The 27,357-nt window shown below is 45.9% G+C and overlaps 3 protein-coding genes across 3 annotated transcripts; 1 reads left to right on the top strand and 2 right to left on the bottom strand.

Moving 5' to 3' along the window:
• Nucleotides 1–3,056: 3,056 nt before the first annotated feature.
• On the top strand, nt 3,057–3,676 carry LOC123045228 (uncharacterized). The gene has a single exon (XM_044468192.1). It carries the CDS (start codon nt 3,143–3,145, stop codon nt 3,476–3,478), a length of 336 nt encoding a protein of 111 aa, XP_044324127.1. The 5' UTR covers nt 3,057–3,142; the 3' UTR covers nt 3,479–3,676.
• Nucleotides 3,677–4,140: 464 nt separating this feature from the next.
• LOC123045220 (uncharacterized) lies at nt 4,141–7,446 on the bottom strand. Its single transcript, XM_044468185.1, has 5 exons — nt 7,155–7,446; nt 6,980–7,022; nt 6,758–6,855; nt 5,165–5,481; nt 4,141–5,059 (listed from the first exon to the last, which is right to left on the bottom strand). The coding sequence occupies exons 1-5, from the start codon at nt 7,190–7,192 to the stop codon at nt 4,281–4,283; spliced, it is 1,275 nt and encodes a 424-aa protein (XP_044324120.1). The 5' UTR covers nt 7,193–7,446; the 3' UTR covers nt 4,141–4,280.
• Nucleotides 7,447–8,223: 777 nt separating this feature from the next.
• Nucleotides 8,224–14,291, bottom strand: LOC123045212 (tyrosine--tRNA ligase, chloroplastic/mitochondrial). The gene is made up of 3 exons (XM_044468178.1): nt 13,637–14,291; nt 11,496–11,807; nt 8,224–9,948 (listed from the first exon to the last, which is right to left on the bottom strand). The coding sequence occupies exons 1-3, from the start codon at nt 14,289–14,291 to the stop codon at nt 8,525–8,527; spliced, it is 2,391 nt and encodes a 796-aa protein (XP_044324113.1). The 3' UTR covers nt 8,224–8,524.
• Between the last annotated feature and the right edge of the window lie 13,066 nt (nt 14,292–27,357).

Here is a 27,357-nt window from a genome sequence, read left to right as displayed (position 1 = left end):
GCGTTCGGATCTCCCAAAATTTGCCATGAAATGACTAGATTTATTTTGGCGATGACGAATATGAGAAATACAAGAATCTCGTTCCTCCATGCTTCTTTTGATATCCTCAACCAAAAAAGCGTATTCAATTTGTTGCCTTCTCTAATCTTGATCATCATGACTGCCTCAAGGCAATCGCTTTCAATATCCAGTAGATGGGAACAGCACTGCAGTGCAAGAGATATACCTCCCTGAATGGCTAGAAGTTCATATTCTAGGCCATCATTACAAAAAAAATAATTGCTTGCACACACTGAGTATAATTGACTCCTCATGGTCTCTGAGAACCATGCCTGCTCCTGCTTCATTGTTGAGGAAAGAACCATCAACATTCAATTTATTTTGGCCGTACACAAGGCATGACCACATCACATCAGGTTGCAGCCTTTTATTGTGTATTGAATCAACATGTTGAAAGCACAAAGTGGTGGCTGCTTTTCCTTTAACATGTTCAAAATTTGGGTATGTGCTAATGGAGTATAGTGTACGGTAGCTACATAAAAAACTTTTTGACACGTCATCTAGCGGAGCTCTTTTGAATGCACAATCTCATTTCCGACATACCACATCCTCTAGAACAGCAGTAGCACTTGTGCACGCATTACTTCTTCCAGATTGCAAAAGAACCCTGAGAATCAATCATCCCCAGTCGCACTAATGCATGTTAACGCTGGCAAAGACCAATCCAATAGCAATGCATTCCAAAGTTTCCTAGCATTGGACAGGAGCAGAATACATGGAAAGTGTCCCCCATCTCCAAAACCACAAATCAGACATGTCGCACTCATAGCCATATTTCTTTCCATCTTGTTACTCCAGGTCGTCAGTGTTAGTAGCTAGTCCCCAACCAAAAGAAAGGACCTTTTGGGGGGGGGGGGGCTGGGTAGACCAGATAGCTTTCCATATGTCCCGCCCCCTTGAATGTTGGTATTGGAAGAGCTAATCGATGCATCATGAAGTTCATTATAAGCCAGCTTATAAGCGCTTTTGACCGAAAATTGCCTAGTTTTTTTAGGCGCCCACCCAAGGAAGTTAGAGCCAAATCTTGGAGATGGCTGGATCTTTTTTATTCCCATGAAATCCATTGGGAGAGAGAACTGTTGCAGTTTAACATCATCCCACATTGCCATTATGGTCCAGAAGCTCTGAAACCCACGGAATCGACATTTACCTTTTGGTGTTATAAGGCCACCTGTGGGAACACGAGCTATCCACCTTTTTTTGAAATAAAACGAAACTTTATTCATTAGAAATAACCAATACATCGTTTGTGAGGATGAGTACAATTTCATTGATAGGTTCCTCGAACCAATCCAAAGTTGAAGAAAATCTAGGTAATCTAGCAAGTTCATGTGCTATTCTATTTGCCTCTCTATTACAATGTTCGAATCTAGTCATGATGAAATCACATGCGTAGTGGAAGCAGTCATCGAAAATTGCCGCCGCCGCACCCGTTGACTGTCCTCCGTCCTGCATGGTCTCAATCACCTCTAGATTATCTGAGTTGATGATTAGGCGATTGCACCCCACCCTTTGCGCTAGTGTTAGTCCAAATTTGAGGGCTAAAACTTCTCCCATCAGAACATCCGCGCAATGGTCAATCTTTCCATTTCCTCCTGCAATAAACCTACCTTTGTCGTCTCGCAAAACCGCCCCCATCGTACCCTTCAACATGTCCTGGTCAAAAGAGGCGTCAACATTGAGTTTCACGAAACCCCTAGGGGGACAATGCCAACCCCCCTTTTTCATGGACGCCTTTGAAGATGATGCATTTACAAAATTGTATGTGAGGGCTATGATCCCCATTGATATCTGAGTTGCATTCTAAGTTGTTTCCTTGTGCACTAATTTTCGTCTCTCCCACCATAGATACCAAGCTGAAATAGCTATCATTTCTCGTACATTTTGGTACCCCATAATACGCAAATCTTGATCTGGGAGAACTAAAAGGTATTCCAGTATCGCTTCTCCAGCACGATCAACCTCACAAGCTCTATCAATAATCTCATCTAATCCTAGCCTCTTCCAAACCTCCTTTGCTTTAGTACATAGGAAAAGCATGTGCTTCGTGTCTTCTACACCCTGAGAGCAAGTAGGACAAAGGGGCGAGACCTTCATGTGTCTATTAGCAAGTGTTGCCCGGCATGGGAGCGTGCCATGTAACGTACGCCATATAAAAATTTTGACTTTTGCCGGACAAGATAACTTCCATATCTGACACCAAATAGGGTTAGGTGTGGTTCGCCTCATCCCATTAGAGTGTTTTAGTTTACTCCCATACTGATCATTCCACTCCACGGAATAAGCAGACCGTACCGAGAACATACCATTTTTTGTATAACTCCAAGCAATGAAATCTGACATGTTATGTTGCGAAAGTGGGATTGAAAGAATCTGTTGAGCGTCAATGGGCCACATAGTTTGTCTAATCAGATCCTCATCCCAATTATTGGAAACAGGGCCAATCAGATCAACCACTCTTGATAACAATTGTCCCCCCTAGGAGTCACAATTTTCCTAGTGGCACAATTTGGGATCCATGCATCTTTCCAAATATTGATGTTATGTCCATTTTCCACTCGCCAAATATAGCCATGTTTCAGAGTAGTAATGCCTGCCATAATGCTTTGCCAGGTGAAAGAAGCATCATGATTTGGCTTGGAATTCAGCAGATCGCCATCAGGGTAGTACTTGGCCCTTAGAATAGTGACACACAAGGAGTCAGGATTATCAAGGAGACGCCATGCCTGTTTGGCCAGCAGGGCCAGCACGAGCTATCCACCTTAAATTTGGTGTTATAAGACAAAGCAACATTAACACTATTCACATTTGGATTGTTTTTTTATTTCTCAATGTGCATTTTAAGTTTGGACTTGAAATTTTTAGAGGCTGTACTCACATTCCTTATGAACATCAGATTTTTTTTCCGGAATTTCTTGAAACATCTAAAAGTGTTTTTGTGACATTGGAGGATCTGTGTTCTGTGAACACTGAACACCCGATACTTTCCCCTCCTTCCGCTGCCCGTCCTCACAGAACGGCTTCCTGTCACACACCCCATCATCCTAAAAAAAAAGGAAAAAAAGTCAAACACCCCATCGAGATGGCGGACAGGGAGGCCCCACCTGGGTCCGGGTCCGGGAGGAAGCGGAGATGCAGGGACGCCGGCGCCGCGGCGGGCCTACCTGACCCGGCCGCCGCCGCTGGCGGCGGCAACAGGCTCCTGGCCGGGTACCTCGCTCACGAATTCCTTGCGTGCGGCACGGTCCTGGGTGAAAGGCGTGCGCCCGGCGGGCCGGACACGGGTTCCGAGGCGAGTCAGGGCCGGGGGCAGGCCGCGCGCTACGAGGCCGTGGCAGCGCTGGTGCAGGTGGGCGGCGCCTGCGTTCCCGGGGTGGTGAACCCCTCGCAGCTCGCCGCGTGGGCGACGACACGGTGAGGAGGCCGCGGGGAAGGCGTACATGTATGTAAGTGTAGCTAAATCCCTGCCGATCATCCGGAGTCTCATTAGTTAGAGCTTATGCTGACGATATAGGTTGGATGAGCTTGAGATCTGTACAGCTATGTTCTCAGTGATACCATACGGTTGGAGTACTACATATATGGTAGTAATATTGCCTTGCTGTGGTTGGTTCTACTAGTAGTGTCTGATCATGTTGGTGTTCATCGACTACTGCATTGATTTTTCTTCTGATCTAGTGATTCCCGAGGACTGAATCTAGGAAAATTAGTGCCACTTGCCTGTTGTAAGTTTCCTATAGGTGCGTAATTCTTAGTTGAGGAAAGGCTACTCTTAGGCTGGTCATAGTGGAGAGTAACTTAGACTAGTAACATACATATGTTACTAGTCTATGTTACTACCTTCATAGTGGGTAGTGTCATAGGTGTGGTAACATAGTTGCCTTTATTTATTACTTTGTAGACTCATTATGCATTGGAAACCGCTATGTGATGGTAACATATTATGTTACTCTATTTGCCTCTCTCCTCATTAACTACTTGCCACATCACTAATTTTGCTTATGTGGCATCTATGTTACTACCTATGTTACTCCCACTATGACCAGCCTTAGGCCAAAAACTATTGCAGCAAGCACAATCTGAAAACCTCGGATAGGTCATAGGTGATCCCCTATCCATCCACAACTGAGCACAGTAATAACCAGATAAATGTATATGATGGATGTAACCAATGATTACATCTTGAGCATGCGGTTCAGCATACAAAGGGCACACATGTTCTACCCTCGCTGCGTGGGAACTGTGGTGCGCCGCAGCCCGTGCCGCTCCATGACCCTTCTCATCGCAAGGGCAGCCGCATCACCAGCCTGCACAGTCCCTGTCGCCATGATGGCCACAAACTCCTGCTTTAGCTCCTCCTGTGCTCGCCTCTTCGCCTCTCCGAGGGGGTCTGAAGCTGCTGCCGCTGGCAGAGTCACCTTGGCCACCGTCGCTGCTGGAGCAGCAGGTTGCACGGCTGGCGGGGTGACCATCCTAGTGCCCTCGTCCACTGTATGGAGCTCAATGCTATTTATGGAGGTCTCTGTCTGCGTCGCTGCTGCTGGAGCAGCTGGTTTTGCCGGAGGCGGGATGATGCCACCATCACTGTCAACCATTTCATCAGCGCCAGTTTCATTGGCGGTGACTGATCTTGACTCTATCTGGTCCTTGTTCATGGAGGGCTGTGTCTGCCCCGCTCCCTTGGGAGTGAGTAGCACCACCACAGGCGGGATGATCCCGTCATTACTCACTGTCTCATCCGTGGCAATTTCATTCTGAGTGCTACTTGCGGAAGGCTGCACCTCCCCTGCTTCTTTGGGAGCAGGTATGATTCCACTGTCATGGTCCGCCGTCTTGTCAGCACCTGGTTCATCGGCGGTGACTGATCTCGACTGCATCTGAATGTTATTCGTGGAAGGCTGCGTCTGCGCCGCCGCTGCAGGAGCAGGCACGAATTGTGGAGGCTGTTGTGGAGCAGCTCCGGCTTTCATGGTTGTCTCCAGCCCCTGAATCATCGGCACTGGAAAGCCAAAGATAATAGTTTCCATTAGACCTAGACTAGACCGTCGCCCCAAAATTCAAACTCTTAAACCGGGAAAAGGCTAGTGGGGAGAAGAGATCTTACTTATCAGCGCGCCAATCGGGCTCTTCATTGCCTCCTTGGGCTGGTCGAGGATGTAGCTCGGAACCGTGGAGCCAACGAGGAACTTGACCACCTCATTGCTGAAGTGGTTGCAGTTGTTGCTGAGGAGGTTGTAGGTTTCTGGTGTGTAGCGCGGGCTGATCTCGTGCAGAAAGTCTTCAAAGTCCTCCTTGCCGACATGCGTGACCCCAAAATGCTCTACTCGGGCAGGAGTCCCGTATGGCGTCCTTCCAGGCCGGTCTTGCTGGACGCCTCCCCCGAAGAAGTACTCTTTGCCATGAACCACCACGCCTGTGTGCCTGTGATGGTAGGGCCATTATCCATCAACATTAGGAGTCGTCAAGTTTGCAGAATATACATATTTAGCGCGTAAAAAGGGCGCTTCATCCATAATCCGCAGCTACATGCAATTGCATAAGAAGAGCAGAAAAGCCTGGAGATGCATCTTGTGAAATGTAGGATGTGCACTGGGAATTCCAATCTGCACCAGGGTCCCTTCCTACTCTATTTTCGTCAGATTTTTTGGAGCAGGAACGCACTGGGGTAAAGAAAAATTGTTTTGCGGTAATATACCGGGGGAGTAAAATCTGCTCAATGGCATTTCCTTTACGTGATTGTGTAAGAAATCTACTGGAGTCCAGTAGGTAAGAAACAGAATGGTGCCACCAAATTTTGTTGATCTATATAAATTCGGCAGATGTTACAACTGAGTTATTAGCCTGCATTGAGTAGATGCATGTAAAATAGACAATCAAGACTACAGATGTGCCCAGAAATCTAGAGTTTGCAGAATTCAACTGTAATTTCTATTCGAATCTAAGGTCCTGCAGACTCAAGATAAACTTTTGTTGACAAGGTGAAAACCGAAAATGCAAATGGAGACCGAGCTCCATGGAGGTCTTAATTTGAAATCATCAAAATTTAAACTTTTCAGTTTCAAAAAACTCAAACAGACACACATATACCTAGAAACATAATATACATGTGTGTAAATTCAGGTCGAAATACGTTAAAATGAGAGCTACAAAAAAATGAATCTAAGGCTTTTTAGCACATGTAGTGTTCCTCCTCAAATTCCATGATTTTGTTTTTGTGTGCGCAGCTCGCAATTCAAGGTATTTCATCTTGAAATTTTACACACATGTACATAACATCCTTGTATCACGTGTATTCTTTTCAGAATTTTTTGAAACTGAAAAGTTTGAATTTTGATTTTTTCAAAATTAAGGGCTTCATGGAGCTCAGTCTTGATGTAGCCAACCAAGTTAAACACCACGAGTGAATTAGCGGCGGCAACTTTTATGTTACAAATTTTCTACTCCCCGTCCCATAATATAAGATGTTACAAATGACATGTTATTACAAGCAACAAATATAAGAAAACTTTTATGTTACAAAGTTTGGTACGGCGAGACGTGCATGTATACATGTGGCTTATTAATTACTCCCTCCGTCCCAAAGTTGAGTCATTTACTTTGGGACGGACGGAGTATTATATAGGGAAAGAAAAGAAAGTCCTATTCCCGATGGTCGTCAAGAGGAAGAAAAAGATTTGCATGATTCAAGGATGCTCACCAGATGGCATCGATAGGCTTGCCGAGCACCGTGGTGGAGAGCTGCCGCGCCATCCCCCGACTGAGATCGTAGATATGCAGCTTCACCGGGTACTCATCCTGCAGGGCACCCCCAACCATGAATCATCTCTCAGCTCCAATGCTCCATGCAGAGCTGAGACATCACCAGCTTAATTCCAACGGAAAACATAGGCACAGGCACAACAATTCCTTCCTTCCTTACCTCTGCCACCTTCCCCCGAGCCTGGCCTCCGAAGCATCCGCACCTGGCAACAACAGGCAGCTTCCATGACGACAGAGAACAACAGCATGCCCGCTCGAAGCAAGACCGCCGGCCGGCAGCTTCAAATTTCTACGGGGCACATAGAAAAGAGTAAGGATGTCGAAGGAAGATATACCCGGCGAAAGTGAATCTGCTCCGGCGTGGCTTCGCCATGTCCGAGCTCGTTGGATGGAGTTTGCACGCACGCACCAGAAGGCGAGGTCGTTGAATAAAAGCAAGCGGCAGCCGCCCCAGCTCCGATTGGTTTGGTTCTGTGCTGGTCAAGGACTCGATCGCCTTTGGTTTTCTTTCTTTCTTTCTTTCTTGCGCAGGGGTTTCTCCTCTCCTCCTACTCCTCCTGTCTGCGTTGCGTGGAGTGGAGAGGACTTCGGCCCAGACAAGGCAAGAGGAATGCTACCCTGATGTTTTTTTTTCTTCTTCTTTGGATTTGGATTGGAGGCGGACAGGTCGGGTGGTTGCTTCTTGTGTTGGTGCGGGAAACAAGCAACCATCAGTGATCAGACCAACCGCCGTCTCATCTCCGTTTCCAGCAGCAGCTGCTGGTCATGGTCAGGCACACACACAAACAAAACCATATTGACGCAATCGCCTTATACTACATGGTTTCATTTGTAGTTTTTGTACAAATCACTCGACTAAATTCTGCAGGGATCCAAGCCCAGCCGTGCACTGCAACTCTTGCTTGCTTTTACACCAAGAAAACTGAAACCAGCCAAGTCCCTGCATGTATTTCCATCGTACTCTATCTCTGCTTTCAGAATCCCGCAAAACAATGGAAAACCCCTTCAAAGTTAACGCACCCGATACATCATTGGTTTTTGGTTACACTGAAGACTTTTATCTATTTGTATGTATCGAGGTGTACCTTTAGTGGAACTTAAGAATTCAACAGGTTGAGCCCCGCTTAAGCCCATGGCAACAAGGCACCAATGATTCCAGGGCAAGAAGCAGACTATTAGGAAATTTGTATCAACAACCAGAGTGATTGATGATGTCTCAGCAACCTGCATCTACACCTTACATGGGCACATATCACGCGCACATTAGTTTACACATAATTTGGTCTAGTCTAGTTTGCTACCTATGCTTACATGTCCGAATGAACAGTCCTTTCAGTAATGTCACCAAATAATTGTTTAGAGATACTGAATGTGCAAGGACTGCGCCATCCAAAGATGCTGACATAAAAACTGCCACCGACTATCCAAATTCAAATGTTACAAAGATCGACGAAGAGTGAACAAAAGGTCAGGAAACTTATAAACAAATAGCAAACGCGTGATATACTAAAGCAAAATGACCAGTACAAGGGGCAATGCCGCTCACAGCAGCCATCAGCAAGCCAAATATCCTGACCAAATTATTGGTGTAGCATTTCCAGTAAAGCAATGTGTATGTTCACGGGCAGCTAATCTGAGTACAAGGCTCATGCTGTTACTTTTTCTCCTCGCCAGCAAAAAATTAGACACAAACATATCAGAACAATTAAGATATCCGCACAACCATCTTGTTCTTCTTTCCGGCAGATAGCAGCAGCACCTTCCCGTCAACTATATCACCTTCCTCGACCAACTTATCCTCACTATCGATCTTCTTGTTATTCAAGTATAGACCACCCTGCTTTATAAGCCGCCTAACCGCTGACTTGCTTGCAAGTAAACCTGTAGAGGCAGCCAGATCAACCAGGGGAGACTTCAATACTTGGTCGTATGGTAAGGAACAAGACGGTACATCATCTGCTATTCCCTCAATTGTTTGTGAGTCCAACTGTGTCTGTGCCCCAGGCCGCAAGGCCTCAGTTGCCTTCAAGGCCTCCTCCACTCCCTCCTGGCCATGGACGAAGCGTGTCACCTCTTCTGCAAGCCTCCTTTGAACCGTGTTTGGCACATAGCCGGGTTTCTTCATCGATTCTTCCAAGTCATGAATCTCATCCAAGCTCAAAAATGTAAGGATTTTCATAAACCTTACGACATCAACATCCGGGACTGAGAAAAAGTACTGGTAGAACTTGTAAGGGGAGAGCATCTTTGGTGAGAGCCAAATCGCCCCATCTTCTGTCTTCCCAAATTTGGTTCCATCGCTCTTCAGCAAGAGTGGGAATGTCAGACCGTGCGCTCCCTCAACCTGGAGAATTTTCCGGATCAAGTCGGTACCTGCGGTGATGTTTCCCCACTGATCACTACCCCCAATCTGCACATTGACACCCATGTTCTTGAACATGTACAGGAAGTCATAGCCCTGGAGAAGCTGGTAGGTGAACTCAGTGTAGCTCATACCATCCTCTGAATTGAGTCGCTTCTTCACACTCTCCTTGGCAATCATCGTCCCGACACGCGCGAACTTGCCCACCTCCTTGAGGAAATCAAGCAATGTGATGTCTTTCCACCAGTCGTAGTTATCCAAGATAACGAAGGAACCCATACTTTCCCCCACATTGCCCGATTTCTCTGATAAATCCTGGTCAGAATTGGCAAGAGCATCTTCATGTTTGTCCAAAATCGCTTCTTTACCAGATTGGGCGAGATGAGATGGCTCGGGGGCGCGGGTGAGGATCTGAGCGATGAGCGACTTGATCGCGTCAGAGTTGGCGACCACGGCGGCGAGGTCTAGCTCAGGGCGCTCGGCGCTTTTTCCGGAGGGATCTCCTACGCGGCCGGTCGCTCCGCCGACGAGCGCGACGGCGGTGTGGCCGCAACGACGGAACCAGGAGAGCGCGACAAGGCCGAGGAGGTTGCCGAGATGCAGGCTCTCGGCCGTGGGGTCGAAGCCGCAGTAAACCTTGAGCTTCTGCTGCTCCCCTGAAGCTGCCGAGGAAGAACCGAGCGCCTCGGAGGTGGTAGCCTCCACGAGCCCGCGCTCCCGGAGAACGTCCACTACTCCGCGCCGGACGGTCGTGGCTGCGGCGTTTGCTGAAGCCAAAGCACTGGCGGAGAGGTGGCGGCGGCGGCGAGGGTCAGGGAGGAGGAGGAGGCGATGCGGACGGAACAAGGCTCTGGAAGAGGCGGCCATGGCGGCGGAAGCCATCGCTGGGAGAGGAGGCGGAGGTGAGGGTTCCGGGCCTCGAGCTGTTGATAGGGCTTGCCGGGTTAGCCAGACGCCGAATGATTCCGCATGAGCAGCGCCACATCGGATCACACACTCCCTATACTTTATGGGCTTTTTGTAGGCCGACCTACTGGGCCGTCATACACTCATGTCCATGTTCATGGATTGTCATCACAGGTCTCTTTATCACTGGTCATGTTTATCTCAATCATCACAGGTCTCTTTATCACTGGTCATGTTTATCTCAATTAGAACAATGCCCGTGCATTGCGACGGGATATAAATATTTTAATATGTTAATTTGTGATTTACCTGTCAATAATAATGCGATTGTGTAGATACTCATTAAATTATGTACGTGAATTATCTTATATTTTGATTAGAAATTTGGTAAGTAAATTAAAGTGAAATTGGTTCAGAAGATAAGTAAACTAAGGTGATTGATTATCATATGCATGAAAGGTTGGACGAAGGGGTGATGGAAAGAAAGATGAAATGAGAACCTTACATTCTTTTTAAGTAGTAGAGATGATGTAGGGTAGAACCCTAGTGGCCCGATCTTTCACGAAAGGAGCGGATCCCGCGAAGAACGCGAAGAACACGAGGAGGGAAACGAGGGGAAAATCACGAGGGGGACACAAGAGAACACTCAAACCAACAAGATATGGTCACACATATGCTAGATCCTCGAAACACAAAGAGATACACGATCCAAATCCAACAAGGGACGATACAAAGGGTAGCCGGTTCTTCTCCGTGAGGAGGTCTTGAATCCACAAGGGGGTCTTCACTTAAAGGGGTTTTGAATCCAAGGTGGATCTTCTCCTAAGAGGGGCCGCAGTCTCTCTCAAGGAGTAGATCCGATATGCATGAGCGAAGCTCTATCTCACAAATGAGCTAACACAACGCTAACCTTAGAAAGGAGGAGGGAGAGGTCTATTTATAGTCTTAGTGCAAATGGCGGGTGAAGTGAAGGGGTACATGGCCAAAGGCCCGCGGCTGCACACAGGCAGGTAGCGGACATCCGCTGGGGACCGGACATCCGGTGGCTCAGTATGGTCCGGACGTCCGGCGCGCGTCGAACGTCCGCTGATTCTTCTCGGGACAGGTGGCGTCGGACGTCCGGTCGGCGTCGGTCGTCCGGTCGCTGGGCTCGGTCTGTGGCTGGTCGAGGGAGTGTCGGACGTCCGGTGGACGCCGGTCGTCCGACCGCTGTAGAGTGTCGGACATCCGGTGGCACGTCGGACGTCCGGCTGTTGTAGACTCCGCAACTCCATCTTCTTCCGTCTTCGCTTCCACGCTTCCCTCGCGGATGGTGTAGTTGTTCCTTGGCGCTTGCACTCCTCCTCGTCGTCCGTAGTGTTCCGACAATACCTATGCATGCACATAAGTGGAGTGTCAAGTAGTATACCATCCTCGAAGAGGTTAAGTGAACACGGGTAAAGGAGATGATTCACCTTTGTGTATGTGAAGTGGATGTCGAACGTGTCACTTGACAAACGGACTCTTGACATGGTGATGTCCGTAGGATGCTCCGCATCATCTCCCCTCCCTTGGGAAAGATCCGACCTCGGATCAAAAACCAAATCACCATGGGAAAGAGATGGCTTCGACGTGTAGAAGTGGACATTCACCAAGTTCTTGTCATCTTGAAGCTTGAAATGGGCACTCTTCAATGTCGCACCGTCTTTGATTCCTTCAAAAGGATTAAGGACAACGAACACTTGGAAAAACAAATGTGGTTAGCGCTAGTGCAAAACCAAGCATTCAAGAGTTTATTCACCAAACAAGTATCGTCATCATGCAAAGCATATGGTGTGACAAAGGATTGTGACATGGCATGTACGCATATCAATCGAGCACAAGCAAATAAATCATGGGTTCAAGCATGTGAATGTGAGGTAGTGATGCAAATATGTGTGACAAGAGAAGAAGCATCTACCTCAAGTTCATAGCTAGCATTCACAATTTTCTCAATGAAAGGTCTATGGTAGGCATAGGAATCATTCACAACACCAAATAAAATGAAGTGTCTAAACACATGTGTCAAGTGCAAGACAATCCAATCATAATGTGCATTGGGTGTAGTGAATATCGTGTGGCACTCAACACAATAGAAAGAGCAATTGTTCATCATGTGTGAGGCAATCAAGTCAAGCATAGTAATCAAGTCGTGCAAGCTAGTAGTGCGAAAATGCAACATACTAGAGGAAATCATGGCAATCATGTCATGTGAGCAAATAATAGACATAGACAATGCACATGACATATCGCAAGTACGAACACAAAGCAAAATGAAAGTATCATCATATGCATGGGGCACAAAGAAAACATGGCAATAACAAGCAATATCTCCGCCAAGCTTGCAAATACACATACAAGTATGAGAATCTATCATCATGTGTAATGCACAGCATGAGTCACGAATGCGTGGCAAAAACATAGTAATGAGCATAGCATGCAAAGTGAACATGGAAAGATGGGCATAGAATATGTAATGGACAATAAGCCATAGCCAAGTGATGTTCATGTAGAAGAAATGCGCGAAGTCTTTGCGCGAAGAGAGTGGTGGGAAAAACAATCCATGGGATCCCAAGTCATCATTGCTCTCTAGAGCTCGTTTTGTCAACTCGTGGGATTGCGAGGTTGACAAGTATTCATGGGTACCTACACAAAAGAAACACAAACGAAAGAAATTGTGTGTGTGGTAAATGTACACATCATCCACCATGATGTGTATGTGCACGTGAGAGTTAGCACAAGATAAGCATCGCTCAAAGAAATTTAATGCATGGTATAAGAACATGTCATCCATCATGAAAGAATAGTTATTGTGTATAACATGATGGGGATGCAAATTGAGCATACAAGTATAAGGATCATGCAATGGATGGGAGTGATCAAAATTTCCTAAAATGTATGAGGAAACTATGGGGGTCTCCTCATGTGCAATATTGGAAACATCATATGGAGAAAATGGGTAATACCCAAAACAATGCATATCCGAAGCTAGGTGGTCATGGCATGGCATATGAGATAAAGGATGCAAAGGGAGCATACCAATATCATCACAAAAAAAACAAATGCCGATAACCATGGGCTTGTCATCTATGCCATATGTGCAAATTGGGTTCATTTTAATAGCATATGCATAGTCACTATGAAGAGATTGCAAATATGACATATGATTGATCTCATGCATAGCATATGACAAGTCAAGCGGATTGGCAAACATGATGTGACCGAGAGAATTAGCACAAGAAATCCTATGTAACATGGCATCACAACTAATAGACTCCACATGGCAATCATCATACTCATCATAAATGGGTAAATCATCGCATGGGGAAGTCACACTAGCATGAAGCATGGAAATAGGTTGATCAACATCATGCAAGCAATCAATGTCATGATAGTCCACTAGTGGGACAAGAGCATCACCTTCACCTATGTTACCTTTGTCATTCCACTCACGTGGTGTAGGTGAGGTGGGTAAGACCGAATGGTGGTCAAGATCATCATTGTGATGGAACCATGTGGGGGGTGCATCACATTGCACCATGGCCATCGTCTTGTCCAAAGGTAGGACGAAGTCGTCGAGAATCGGCGCGTCATCATATAAGGGACCTAGCACCAAATGAGAAGACACAATAGAGGTAGAGGTCAAGTCGTTAGTGTTAAAAGTGGCCTCACATGACCTATCAACTATCTCACTCTCTCTATGTGGTGGTTCACTCACTCCCACAAAATAGGTGCACTCAATCTCACATATGGTGGAGTCACTCATCTCACTCGAATGGTGGGGGTTGTGGCTCTCCTCACATGGGAATTGACGCAACACATCATATATGGGGCTAGTGGTGAAGTCACTCTCACTCTCAATATGGTGGCAAAAGTCACTCAAGTCATCAAACGTTGTCGTGGTCGAAGGGAAAATCCCATGCTCAACCATCTCATCGTTGTCGCCATGGATGAAGGCCGAAGATAGCACATCATCACTCTCGCCTCCTAAGATAGAAGCATCATCCTTGCTCGCCACCTTGTTGCTCACCTTCAAAGCTTGGTCCTTGAGGGTCTCCGTAGTCGTACTCGTCGCCGCACCGTCTTGAAAAAGAGTCAAGGAGGACTCGGCATCGTCAATGCCACAAAGAGGGATGGCGTTGAACTTGGGAGTATCGTCTTGGAGCTCGTCGGGCTTGGACATCATGGTGGTACTAGCCTCATGCTCATTCTCATGGAGCTTGGTCGTTGTGAAGTGAGCTTGGGGTGGAGAAACTTTGGCCTTCATGAGTTCTTGTTCCGCCTTGAGAGCACCAATGTAGTTGTCATCGAGGGACTTGTAGTTCTCGAGGAAGATCGTCTTGGAGATGTCATTGTGCAATCCCATCATGAAGTGGAACTTCATCGAAATGGGGTCGTCCACGCCGGCTCGTCGCAAGGCAATCTTCATCTCCTTGAAGTACTCGTCGATGGACTTGGATCCTTGGATGGTGTTCTCCAATTGGCGTTGAAGTTGTTTCGTGTAGGTTGGAGGCACAAACTCTCGCCGCAAAGCTCTCTTCGTCTTGGGCCAACTCATGTCGTAGCTCTCCGAAGGTGTGTGAAGCCACCATGTGGACGCCTAGTCGTGGAAGTTCCTTGTGGCGCACTTCACTTGATCTTCGGGAGGGACTTGATGTAGCTCGAGGTAGTTGTCCATCAAACGCTCCCACTCGAGATACTCCTAGGGTTCTTGAGTCCCATATAAAGGAATCGTGTGGTCGATGTCGAGGTCGTAGTAGCTCGTGGAAGTCGCGGACATGAGCTTGGGGAGCTTCTCTTGAGCGTAGTCTTGAGGTGCTTGTTGGCGAAGATGCCATATATCCGAAGGCAAAGATGCCTTGAAGTCGCTTGGCGAAGATGCCAAAGTGGTTGGTGTAGCCGTAGCTCCGTCTTGGTGGTGCTTGTCTCGCGATCTTCTCTTGTGGTCATGAAGTTTGGACTTGTTGTGAAGTAGGGCTTGTTGCGACTTGTAGGTAGGCGCATCTCGAGCATCTTCATGATGATGTTGTCGTTGTCGTGCTTGAGCTCGATGTAGATGTCGTTCGTCGTCGTTGTGCACATGTTGCTTGGAGGTGACTTGCCCTTCATGACGAGGTGGATCACGAATGTGATGGTGGTCGCCATGGAGATGTGGACGAGGACGACTTGCGCTTGCATCATTTTTGTACTCCGAAGACTTGTGACTTGAACGTCGCCGCCTTGAGGATGATGAAGGGGAAGAACGGTTGATCAACAAGGTACGAATCTCCTCCATCCTTGCATCTTGCTCCTCCTTTTGTGCGGAAAGCTTGTTGTTGATGTAGTTGTACACGCCGTCGTTGTTGTGGAAGACCGGAGATGAAATGCCTTGCCTATCCATCACAAGATTCGAGCCAATATGAGTGGAGAAAGAGAAGAACGAATACCAAATGTACCTTGACCGAAGATGAAAGTGGATCAATGATCACTCCAATGTGGACAAGGAAATAGCACAATTGGTACCAATTCTTGTTGGTTTCTCACACCTACACAAATAAGGCTTATGGTGAAGCTCGGTGAGGATAGTGGCACAAAAATTTGATGTAAAATGTTAGCAAGAGTCAATAATGTTGAAAGAGATTCACAAATTCGCAAGTGTAACAAGTAGACCAATAGCAATATGTGGCACACGGAAACACACACACGGATAGATAAATGGGGTCGTGCAACCAAGGATGAGCACAAAATGTGGAATCGACGGAAAACGCTCATGTTGCACAACTCAAGAGAGACGCTAGCACGATTGCTCTATAGGCGGATACGACACTTGTGCACAACTTATGATATGCAAAATGGATAAACTTTCTATCCCAAGTATGCTATGTATGTATGGTTCCCGGTGTTTGATCCAAGATGATCGGATATGACAATCTTATGCAATGTGGTGGATGCTATGGCTATTGCTTACAAGCTTCTTTGCTCTTTCTCTTTTGCTTAAAAGCTTATTCTTTTTTTATCCACTTTGCGAAATGCACAAACCAAGATAGTAATTGTGTATATGCGGGAACAAACTTGAGGCACAAGGGATGATATGATACCAATATGATATGGTATGTATGCAATGTATGGTGTAGATCACTAATGTGCACAAGTAATGTTGCCGGCAATACTCAAATGGCTAGTCTCGATAGGCAAGTAACGCAAAATGGGCTAGGGGTTATCAATGCAATGGCAAGGGAATATATAATGGAGGGGTACCACGATACCAAGATGATATGGAGGTTACCGTCCGTGGTGATGATGAGTGGCGGTGATCTTGATGGAGATACCAAGATGATGGAGACTCGTCCCTAAGTAGCCGAAACACCTTAGGAAACGGAAAAACCGCGAACTCAAAATCTCAAACGTCAAATGTCAAAATGGTGGTAGCGGGATGCGGTGGTGGTTGCGGAAGCTCAAAGGGATTGCGAAAATGCAATGATGGGTTGTGGAGTACGCAATGCGGAGGTGGAGGGTAAGGTGGTGTACTATACACGGTGTCGGAGTTGGAAGCACGGTCCCTAAGTAGCCGAAACACCTTAGGAGACACAACTCACAACACTAACAAAATTGGGTTAAGTTGACGTGGCGGAAGTGTATAGTGGTCAAGCCTTTGCGAAAGTGGTGGTGGTGGTTGATGAAGAAGCAACCGTCCCTAATTAGCCTATACACCTTAGGAGACTCAAATCACTCCTCAAGCAACCACTAATACGATGGGGAACAAAATTGGTTAGGTTGCGGAAGTCGGTGGTGGTGTAGCGGATGATATTGTGGAAGTCCTAGACAAAGATGCCAAAATTGTCAAAATTGATGTAGTCAAAAGATGTTGGTGGTATTTTTGTGGGAAGGAGGATGTCAAGAGATTTTCAACGAGCTAAAGAACGTCAAAATCGGACTCCGGATGAATTAGTTATGGCCGAAACAAAATTTGAGCGAAGTTGATATCTACAGGTAGCGGACGTCCGGAAAAAACGGTCGTCCGGTGGCCGGACGTCCGGTCGGGTCGGAAATCCGCTGATTCTGCTTGGGTTAGGGGGTTCCAGTCGTCCGGTAAGGTCGGACGTCCGGTGGTTCCTGCGGCTCCGGACGTCCGGTAAAGGGCCGGTCGTCCGGTGTATCGGGGTCAACTCGAGATCCGAGATTCGGGACGCGATTTTGGGCGGAATTTGGGGATTTTGAGGTCAAAATTGATGAGATTTCATGGATGAAAGATGTGGAAACTTGGGGAGATGCTAGATCCACTTGAAACCAAGCAAATCCATGGATCAAAATCAACAAAACATCATCAAACCAACAAATCACAAAAAAAATTGGGGCTATTTTTGGTGGGGATTTTCGAATTTAGGACGAAATCAAGCAAAAGAAGGCTAGAAGACGGTGGGGGAGGCTCCGAAATCGTGATCAACATGGCTCATAATACCAAGATGATGTAGGGTAGAACCCTAGTGGCCCAATCTTTCACGAAAGGAGCGGATCCCGCGAAGAACGCGAAGAACAAGAGGAGGGAAACGAGGGGAAAATCACGAGGGGGACACAAGAGAACACTCAAACCAACAAGATATGGTCACACATATGCTAGATCCTCGAAACACAAAGAGATACACGATCCAAATCCAATAAGGGACGATACAAAGGGTAGCCGGTTCTTCTCCGTGAGGAGGTCTTGAATCCACAAGGGGATCTTCCCTTAAAGGGGTCTTGAATCCAAGGTGGATCTTCTCCGAAGAGGGGCCGCAGTTTCTCTCAAGGAGTAGATCCGATATGGATGAGCGAAGATCTATCTCACAAATGAGCTAACACAACGCTAACCTTAGAAAGGAGGAGGGAGAGGTCTATTTATAGTCTTAGTGCAAATGGGGAGTGAAGTGAAGGGGTACATGGCCAAAGGCCCGCGGCTGCACACAGGAAGGTAGCGGACATCCGCTGGGGACCGGACATCCGGTGGCTCAGGATGGTCCGGACGTCCGGCGCGCGTCGGGCGTCCGCTGATTCTTCTCGGGACAGGTGACATCGGACGTCCGGTCGGCGTCGGTCGTCCGGTCGCTGGGCTCGGTCTGTGGCTGGTCGAGGGAGTGTCGGACGTCCGGTGGACGCCAGTCGTCCGACCGCTGTAGAGTGTCGGACGTCCGGTGGCACGTCGGACGTCCGGCCGCTGTAGACTCCGCAGCTCCGTCTTCTTCCGGCTTCGCTTCCACGCTTCCCTCGCGGATGGTGTAGTTGTTCCTTAGCGCTTGCACTCCTCCTCATCGTCCGTAGTGTTCCGACAATACCTATGCATGCACACAAGTGGAGTGTCAAGTAGTATACCATCCTCGAAGGGGTCAAGTGAACACGCGTAAAGGCGATGATTCACCTTTGTGTATGTGAAGTGGATGTCGAACGTGTCACTTGCCAAACGGACTCTTGACATGGGGATGTCCGTAGGATGCTCCGCATCAAGAGATTTTAAGTAGTAGAGAAAAACAAAATCACTGGTCATTCCATGTTCATGGTGTGTGAGGCATAAGGTGATGGGTGGTACTAGGCGTCGGCCCAAAGTTTCGACCGGTCGCGCGTGGGCCATTGGATCAGGCAAAAAACTGTTCTCCCTGAGCTTCTTCCTCGCATTGGTCCCGCATGTCGCGCGGCTCCTCGGATGTGCGGCGTCGCAATCTGTTGCCTCCGGTCGCAGTACCGCGCCGCCCGTCGCTCCAAGTTAGATAGTTATCCTACTCGTCGTCGCGCTCGTCACTGCCGTCGTGGTTCGCAGCAACCCACCACCGACATCTCGCCTCCCGTGAAGCACGGTGGGAGTTCATGAATGGATGTAGAAAAAAGCACCGATAGTAGCAAAAAATTGATATGGTTGCAGCAAAAACTTCTGCCGTTGCTGGTTGTAACTATCCGTGCAAGGCGTAGCATCGTCGTCTCTGGGTGTTGTGGGTTGCAGCTTCTTGACAAAACGATTGTAGCATCTGATGTTGCCAGTTGCAGCCTTTGTTGTCCATAGTTGTAGCATTCGCCGTCGCTGGGGTCGTTCATGGTTGTAGCATTTGTCATCCATGGTTGTAACATCTTGTCAAAGGGTTGTAGCATCTGTTGTTGCCGGTTGCATCCTTCGTAGTTCCATGGTTGTAGCATTTGTCGCCCGCCGACAATTGGCCATTATTGTAACATCTGTCAAAAGGGTTGTAGCTCCTAACTGCGCTGGTTGCAACCCTCGCTGTAGTTTCCAGCAAAACAATGTTTGCTGTGGTTGTAGCAAATTTCCAACGTGGTTGTAACTCCGACATCAGCCGGTTCTAGGAAATTTCCACTATGGTTGTAGCTCAACGTCAGTTAGTTCTAGCATGTGGTGACCGCGTCTCCAACCTCGGGCTGCCAGGCCGCATCTCCGGCATCGCTAGGTACACCGCCTGGCTTGCTGGTCGGTTCTCGCTCCTCGTCGCGTGCGGCCATGGCGTCCTCTACATGGAGCATGTGAAGAGCCCAATAAAAGTAGTAGGGGTGGGTCTGCGGCACAAGGGGAAGGCGGGGGGATGCTGTTGGTCAACGACGAGAGTTAGAAGGGAGAGAGAGAGGATTGGTGGAATCATTCGTTTATTGCTTGAGCCTCGTGGGTATATATATAGGAGTACATGGTCATCTTGGAGTACAAGGCAAGCCAGAATATTTCCTAGTCTATCATTATGTTTCCAATCTAACAATGATACTCAACATCCCCCCACAGTCACAACGGTAGCGACGTAGACGGTGAGACTGGAGAAGAATCTGAAGGCAAGCCAACGGACACCCCCCAATAGTCGTAACGGTCGACGCATGATGGAAGTCATGGCTGGAGTGGAAACCGACGAGGTTGCTCAAGCAAGGCGGTATCCCTTTGTGCCGTTTGTCGATGTAGCCGAGAGCGTAGGGTGGTGTAGCCGTGGTTGAGGTAGCCGTGCGAGAGACGCCGTGGCTGATGTCGAGTCGGGGGTCGCCGGTGTCGAGGTAGTCGCCGTGTTGCCGTGAAAGAAGAGCAGCGGCAGCCTTAGGAGGTGGCGGCGGCTAGAGAAGGAGCGCGGCGGCGATGCTCAATGTAGGCGATAATGAACCCGATAGCATGACGAAGACCGACGCGGACAGTGATGTTCCCGCGCTAAGGGAGGCGGCGCGACGCATATCACATGGAAGTCGACGCGCGTGAACGGCGGTGGACCGCGGGCCGCAACGCTACGGCCCGAAGGGACGACGCAGCGGCGGCGGGCAGGTCGGGGCGACGGTGGGGAAGACCTCATGGCGGTTGCAGGGATCGCGTGCCACACTCGCTACGGCCCGACGGGGCGACGTAGTGGTAGCACGAGGGTCGGTGCAGCCTCAGGGACGGCCTGGAGCGAACAGCCTTGGTGCGGCAGTTGACCGCGGGCCGTGGCACTACGACCTGAAGTGGCAACGCAGCAGCAGCACGCGAGTTGGTGCAACCGCAAGAACGGCCTCAGGATGGCGGCGGGGACCACGTGCTGCGACGCTATGACCCGAAGGGGTGACGCAACAGCGGCGCGTGTCGGCGTCCTGGGAACGGGGGTACCTAGACTTGCCTGCCTGCGGCCCATGGCGTGGCTCCATCAACGGCCTAGTACGACCCATCTTCAGCAGCAACAACTCAAGACCCTCGCGAGGGGCTGAACTCGCGAGGCGGACGACACCAAGACCTCTGTGGGGGCAGCCTCGCTAGGTTGGCTCCCGAGGACCGGAGATATCTATGCAAGGGGCACCTCGCGAGGTTCGCGTGACGTGAGCCATGACGACCGAAACCAGGAGGGCACCAGCGTGCGTAGTGTACCAGTTTTTCTTTGGTGCTAAGGAGACAAGCGCAGGCGCGGGGTCCCGAGGAATCAGGCAAAGGTTTCCATATCTGTGCAACAAGACCAAGACCAGCAGGATGACATGACGGAGGTCATCGCGTAGCCCACCGCAGCGTCACCACCAGAGCCTTTGGCAGGCGAAGACTACTTTTGTCAGGATAGCTTATACTAGTTGTCCCCCTTCAAACTTGGTCGTTGTGGGATCCCTTCCCGCCTAAATACTTGGGAAGAGGACCAAGGCCACTATAAATAGGACCTAGCCACCACCATAGAAAGGGACGGATCATTGAGATCACCCCCTCAACCACCAGCTCGTTTAGCTCAAGAACACTGATACGTCTCCAACGTATCTATAATTTTTGATTGTTCTATGCTGTTATATTATCAATCTTGGATGTTTTATAATCATTTTATAGTCATTTTATATCATTTTTTGGTACTAAACTATTGACATAGTGCCAAGTGCGAGTTCCTGTTTTTTCTGTGTTTTTTACATAGCAGAAAATCAATATCAGACGGAGTCCAAATGCCATGAAACTTTATGAAGATTTTTTATGGACCAGAAGGAACATGTTGGGCCCTGGTTGCACCTGGGGGAGTCCCGAGGATGGAACAACCCACCAAGGCACGCCAGGAGGCCCAGGCGCGCCCTGGTGGGTTGTGCCCACCTCGGGTGCCCTCGGACCGCCTCTTTGCTCTATAAATACCCCAAAAATACCAGAACCCTAGGGGAGTCGACGAAATATTCATCCATCCGCCGCAGAGTCCAGAACCACCAGATCCAATCTAGACACCATCTCAGATGGGGTTCACCACCTCCATTGGTGCCTCTCCGATGATGCGTGAGTAGTTCTTTGTAGACCTTCAGGTCCGTAGTTAGTAGCTAGATGGCTTTCTCTCTCTCTCGCTGAATTCTCAATACAATGGTCTCTTGGAGATCCATATGATGTAACTCTTTTTGCGGTGTGTTTGTTGGGATCTGATGAACTTTGAGTTTATGATCAATCATATCTTTTTATATCCATGAAAGTTATTTGAGTTTCTTTGATCTCTTATATGCATGATCTCTTATAGCCTCGTATTTTTTCTCTAATATTTGGGTTTTGTTTGGCCAACTTGATCTATTTATCTTGTAATGGGAAGAGGTGCCCGGTAGTGGGTTCGATCTTACGGTGCTTCATCCCAGTGACTGAAAGGGAACCGACACATATGTATCGTTGCTACTAAGGATAAAAAGATGGGATCTATATCTACGCAATAGATAAACGGATCTTGTCTACATCATGTCATCGTTCTTATCGCATTACTCCGTTTTCCATGAACTTAATACACTAGATGCATGCTGGATAGTGGTCGATGTGTGGAGTAATATTAGTAGATGCAGGCAGGAGCCGGTCTACTAATCTTGGACATGATGCCTATGTAATGATCATTGCCTGGATATCATCATAATTATTTGAGGTTCTATCAATTTCCCAACAGTAATTTGTTTACCCACCGTTTGTTATCTTTCTCGAGAGAAGCCACTAGTGAAACCTACGGGCCCCGGGTCTTTTTTCTCATATATTTGCTTGTGATCTACTTTTCCTTTGCATTTTTATTCAGATCTATTAAATCAAAAATAGAAAATAGTTTGTTGCACTTTATTTTATTTGCAATCTATTATTTCAATCTACTACAAATTTTTGGCATCGTTACCCGAAAGGGATTGACAACCCCTTTAACACGTCGGGTTGTAGGTGTTGTTATCTATGGGCAGGTGTTGTTTACGTTGTGTTGCTTGGTTCTCCTACTGGTTCGATAACCTTGGTTTCTTCACTGAGGGAAATACCTATCGTCGTTGTGCTGCAGCATCCCTTCCTCTTCGGGGAAATACCGACATAGTCCTAGCAGACAGGAGGTTTTCTGGCTTTATAGTCAGAGAGCAAACAAAAGGAATTTCTAGTGTCGTTGCCGAGGAGGATCTTCAACATAACCAGGTTCCTAATCACAAATCTCATCTCCTTGCAATTTACATTATTTGCCATTTACCTCTCATTTTCCTCTCCCCACTTCACGAAAATTCGTCGTTTTCTTGCCGGGTCTGTTTTTGAGTGCAATCTTGTTGTGTGGTCATCATGACTGAAGAGAACACCAAGTTATGTGATTTCTCAAACACCAACAACAATGATTTTATTGGCACTCCGCTTGCCCCTCCCGCCGCTAGTGCGGAGACTTGTGATATTAATACTGCTTTGCTGAATCTTGTTATGAAAGACCAATTTTCCGGTACTCCTAACGAGGATGCCGCGTCCCATCTTAATACCTTCGTTGAATTATGCGATATGCAAAAGAAAAAAAGATGTGGACAATGATGTGGTCAAGATGAAATTATTTTCGTTTTCTTTGTGTGATTCTGCAAAAAATTGGCTCTCTTCTTTGCCTCGCAATAGTATCGATTCTTGGAATAAGTGCAAAGATGCTTTTATCACAAAGTATTTTCCTCCCGCAAAAATTATTTCCCTTAGAACCCAGATCATGAATTTCAAGCAACTTGAACATGAGCATGTTGCACAATCTTGGGAAAGGATGAAAATGATGCTAAGGAATTTCCCAACTCATGGGTTAAATCTTTGGATGATCATACAATTTTTTATGCAGGATTGAATTTTGTTTCTCGTAATCTTTTAGATTCCGCTGCGGGTGGTACTTTTATGGAAATTTCTTTGGTGAAGCCACCAAATTGCTTGATAATATCATGGAAAATTATTCGCAATGGCATACCGAAAGAGCTCATACTAGTAAAAAAGTTAATTCGGTGGAAGAAATTTCTTCTTTTAGTGAAAAGTTGATGCTCTTGAGAAATTGGTTGCTAGTAGAAGTGCTCCTATTGATCTTAATGATATGCCTTTGTCTACTTTGATTGAGCAAAATAGTGATGCCATTGATGTGAATTTCATTTCTAGAAATAATTTCAACAACAATGCTTATAGAGGTAATTTTAATCCTAGGCCTTTTCCTAGTAATTCCTCTAATAATTATGGTAATTCATATGGGAATCAATCTTACGATAATAATGGGAATACCTTTGATCTTGAGAATAATATTAAAGAATTTATCAACACGCAAAAAATTTCAACACTTCCATAGAAGAAAAGTTGAATAAGGTTGATGATTTGTCTAGAAGTGTTGATAGAATTGCTCATGATGTCGAAAATCTCAAGATGGAATTTTTTGTGCCTAAAGTAGATGAATCAATTAAGGCTCTTTATGTTTCTATGGATGAAAGTAAGAAAAGAACTGCTATGCTTAGAGCTAAAAGAGAATTTTTGGAAAAGGCATTTTCTAGTGATTTCTTTCGTAAAAGTGATGAAGATCTTAAAATGGTTGGTGTTTCTTCTATTGATTCCTTCTTCACTGAAGTTAATATTGATGAAAAAGGGACTGGAGATGAGTCAACTTTAGGTAGAAGGCGTCCCAATATTTCGGAGGGTGAAAATCTTGTTGAGAAAAATGATAAAAATGGGTTTGGAGAGGTCAAAACTTTAGCTAGTGATGTGCCCACTCTTTTGGATTAAAAAGACTTTAATTATGATAGTTGCTCTTTGATTGATTGTATTTCTTTGTTGCAATCCATAAGACCATGATAAATTCACCCCATGCCTATGAACAAAATAAAGCTTTTACTAAACATATTGTTGATGCTATGATGAAAGCTCTTGAAGAAAAATTGGAATTGGAAGTTTCAATTCCTAGAAAATTGCATGATGAATGGGAACCTACTACAAATTCAAGATTAAAAATTATGAGTGTTTTGCTTTGTGTGACTTGGGAGCTAGTGTTTCTACAATGCTAGTGTTTCTACAATTTCGAAATCTTTATGTGACGTGCTTGGTCTTACCAATCTTGAATCGTGTTCTTTGAATTTGCACTTGGCGGATTCTACTATTAAAAAGCCTATGGGAAGAATTAATGATGTTCTTATTCTTGCAAATAGTAATTATGTGCCCATAGATTGTTCTTGATATTGATTGCAATCCGTCTTGTCCAATTATTCTTGGTAGACCGTTTTTACGCACTATCGGTGCCGTGATTGATATGAAAGAAGGCAATATTAAGTTCCAATTTTCTTTGAGGAAGGATATGAACACTTTCCTAGAACTAGAATTAAGCCACCTTATGAATCAATTATGAGGGCATCTTATGAATCTCGAACCAAAGATGACAAAACTTAGATCCTTGCTTTATGCCTAGCTAAGGGCGTAAAACTATAGAGCTTGTTGGGAGGCAACCCAATGAATAAAATTTATTTTTGCCTTTTGCTTTCTGTTTTTGTGTGTTATAACAATTATTCTACTGTTATGATTGTGTTTTTTATGTTTTAATTAGTGTTGGTGCCAAGTAAAGCCTTTAGGATCTTCTTGGGTGATAGTTGTTTGATCTTGCTGAAAAAACAGAAACTTTTGCGCATGCTAAATCAATTTTCATTTTTTTACCATAGAGTGATAAAATACCCATTCCACTTGCAGTAGATGAATATACATATTTCTCAGGTCGTCCTATTTTTTCACAATTTATGGAGTTACAGAAGTATTCGAAATAGTCAGATTGCTACAAACTGTTCTGTTTTGACAGATTCTGTTTTCTTTGTGTTGTGTGCTTATTTTGATGGCTCTATGGTTTTCTTTGATTAGTTTTTTCCATAGAAAAGTTGGAATACAGTAGATATAATACAAAAAACAAAATATGAATTGGTTTGATACAACACTTATAGTAGTGATTTATTATTCTTATACTAACGGATCCCACGAAGGTTTTGTTGAGTTTTGTGTGATTGAAGTTTTCAAATTTTGGGTTATCTTACGATGGATGAAGGAAGGATGGAAGAGGCTAAGCTTGGGGATGCCCCGACATCCCAAGCTATCATCCAAAAATGATCAACCAACTAAGCTTGGGGATGCCCCGAGTGGCATCCCGGCTTTCTTCCAACAACTATCGGTATTTTACTCGAGACTATATTTTTATTCGTCACATGATATGTGTTTTGCTTGGAACGTCTTGTATGATATGAGTCTTTGCATATTTTATTTTGTGTTTTAAGTCATCAATCCTTGCTGGACACAACTATTTGAGAGAGCCAAAATTATGTCAAGACTTGTTAGAATTGCTCTATGTGCTTCACTTAAATCTTTTATGAGTTAGGACTTGCTCTAGTGCTTCACTTATATGTTTTTGAGCACGGTGTGCTTAGTATTTTTGAAGAAATGCTCTCTTGCTTCACTTAGATTTATTTTAGAGTTATTAATTTTTTTAAGAAATTCTCTCTTGCTTCACTTAAATTTATTTGAGAGAAAGAAAAATTTATTATGCTCATGATCTTCACTTATATTTGTTTGAGCTTATGAAAAGCAACATGTGAAAAGTAGTCCCAAAGTGATAGATATCCAAGAAGGATATAATAAAAACTTTCATGAAGATCATTGGACAAAACAAACTTGATTCTTAGTAATAGTTTTGAGATATGATGATGTGATATGTGAGTCATCTTGATGAGTAATTATGCTTTAGTAAGAATATTGGTGTTAAGGTTTGTGATTCCCTATGCAAGTACGAAAGTCAATAGTCATGCAATGAAATTATATCCGATTTATGGTGCATTATTCGGTGTTATTTATGCTTAATGCTTGCTTATGAGATTATATGTTTCTTAGTTGGTCGCTTCCCAATCTTTTGCTAGCCTTCATTTTGCACTAAGTATGATAACTACTTGTGCATCCAAAAACCTTTAACCCAGTTTTGCCACATGAGTCCACTATATCTACCTATATGTGGTACTCTTTTGCCGTTCTAAGCAAATTTGCATGTCCCTTCTCTAATTTTCAAAATAAACTTCTCTTTTGTGTGTTTGTTTCGCTCGCGGAGCGGTGAGGGGTGGCTAATATTTTCCATGCTAGATATGTTATTCTCAAGATGATTGTTTATTCACTTGTCATTGCACGAGAGTAAGGCAAAGGTATTAGGGAAGCCCAGTCCCGAAATGCAAAAAAATGAATTTACTTTATGTTGTCAAATAATAAATTCCTTGGAAAGTGTTGGTATGGAGGTGTTGGGTTATGTAGTAATTTCAAAAAAATTCCTACGCACACGCAAGATCATGGTGATGCATAGCAACGAGAGGGGGAGTACGATCTACATACCTAGTAGATCGACAACGGAAGCGTTTGGTTGATGTAGTCGTACGTCTTCACGGCCCGACCGATCAAGCACCGAAACTATGGCACCTCCGAGTTTTAGCACACATTCAGCTCGATGACGATCCCTGGACTCCGATCCAGCAAAGTGTCAGGGAAGAGTTCCGTCAGCACGACGGCGTGGTGACGATCTTGACGTACTACTGCTGAAGGGCTTCGCCTAAGCACCGCTACAATATTA

This window comes from Triticum aestivum, chromosome 1A (genome assembly GCF_018294505.1).
Source record: "Triticum aestivum cultivar Chinese Spring chromosome 1A, IWGSC CS RefSeq v2.1, whole genome shotgun sequence".
In the NCBI taxonomy this organism is placed as follows: domain Eukaryota; kingdom Viridiplantae; phylum Streptophyta; class Magnoliopsida; order Poales; family Poaceae; genus Triticum; species Triticum aestivum.
This window is presented reverse-complemented; position numbering and strand designations above follow the sequence as displayed.

Excerpts from the sequence above, each read along its gene's own strand:
- LOC123045228 (XM_044468192.1), top strand. The coding sequence starts at position 3,143 with ATGGCGGACAGGGAGGCCCCACCTGGGTCCGGGTCCGGGAGGAAGCGG.
- LOC123045220 (XM_044468185.1), bottom strand. The coding sequence starts at position 7,192 with ATGGCGAAGCCACGCCGGAGCAGATTCACTTTCGCCGG. Across the intron at positions 5,482-6,757 it reads AAGCCTATCGATGCCATCTG|GCACACAGGCGTGGTGGTTC; the intron begins GTGAGCATCCTT and ends CTACCATCACAG. Across the intron at positions 5,060-5,164 it reads CCCGATTGGCGCGCTGATAA|TGCCGATGATTCAGGGGCTG; the intron begins GTAAGATCTCTT and ends TTGGCTTTCCAG.
- LOC123045212 (XM_044468178.1), bottom strand. The coding sequence starts at position 14,291 with ATGATGTCCAAGCCCGACGAGCTCCAAGACGATACTCCCAAGTTCAAC. Across the intron at positions 11,808-13,636 it reads GACGATGGCCATGGTGCAAT|TGTTCGTTGTCCTTAATCCT; the intron begins GTGATGCACCCC and ends TGTTTTTCCAAG. Across the intron at positions 9,949-11,495 it reads ACTTAACCTCTTCGAGGATG|CAAACGCCGCAGCCACGACC; the intron begins GTATACTACTTG and ends CTTTGGCTTCAG.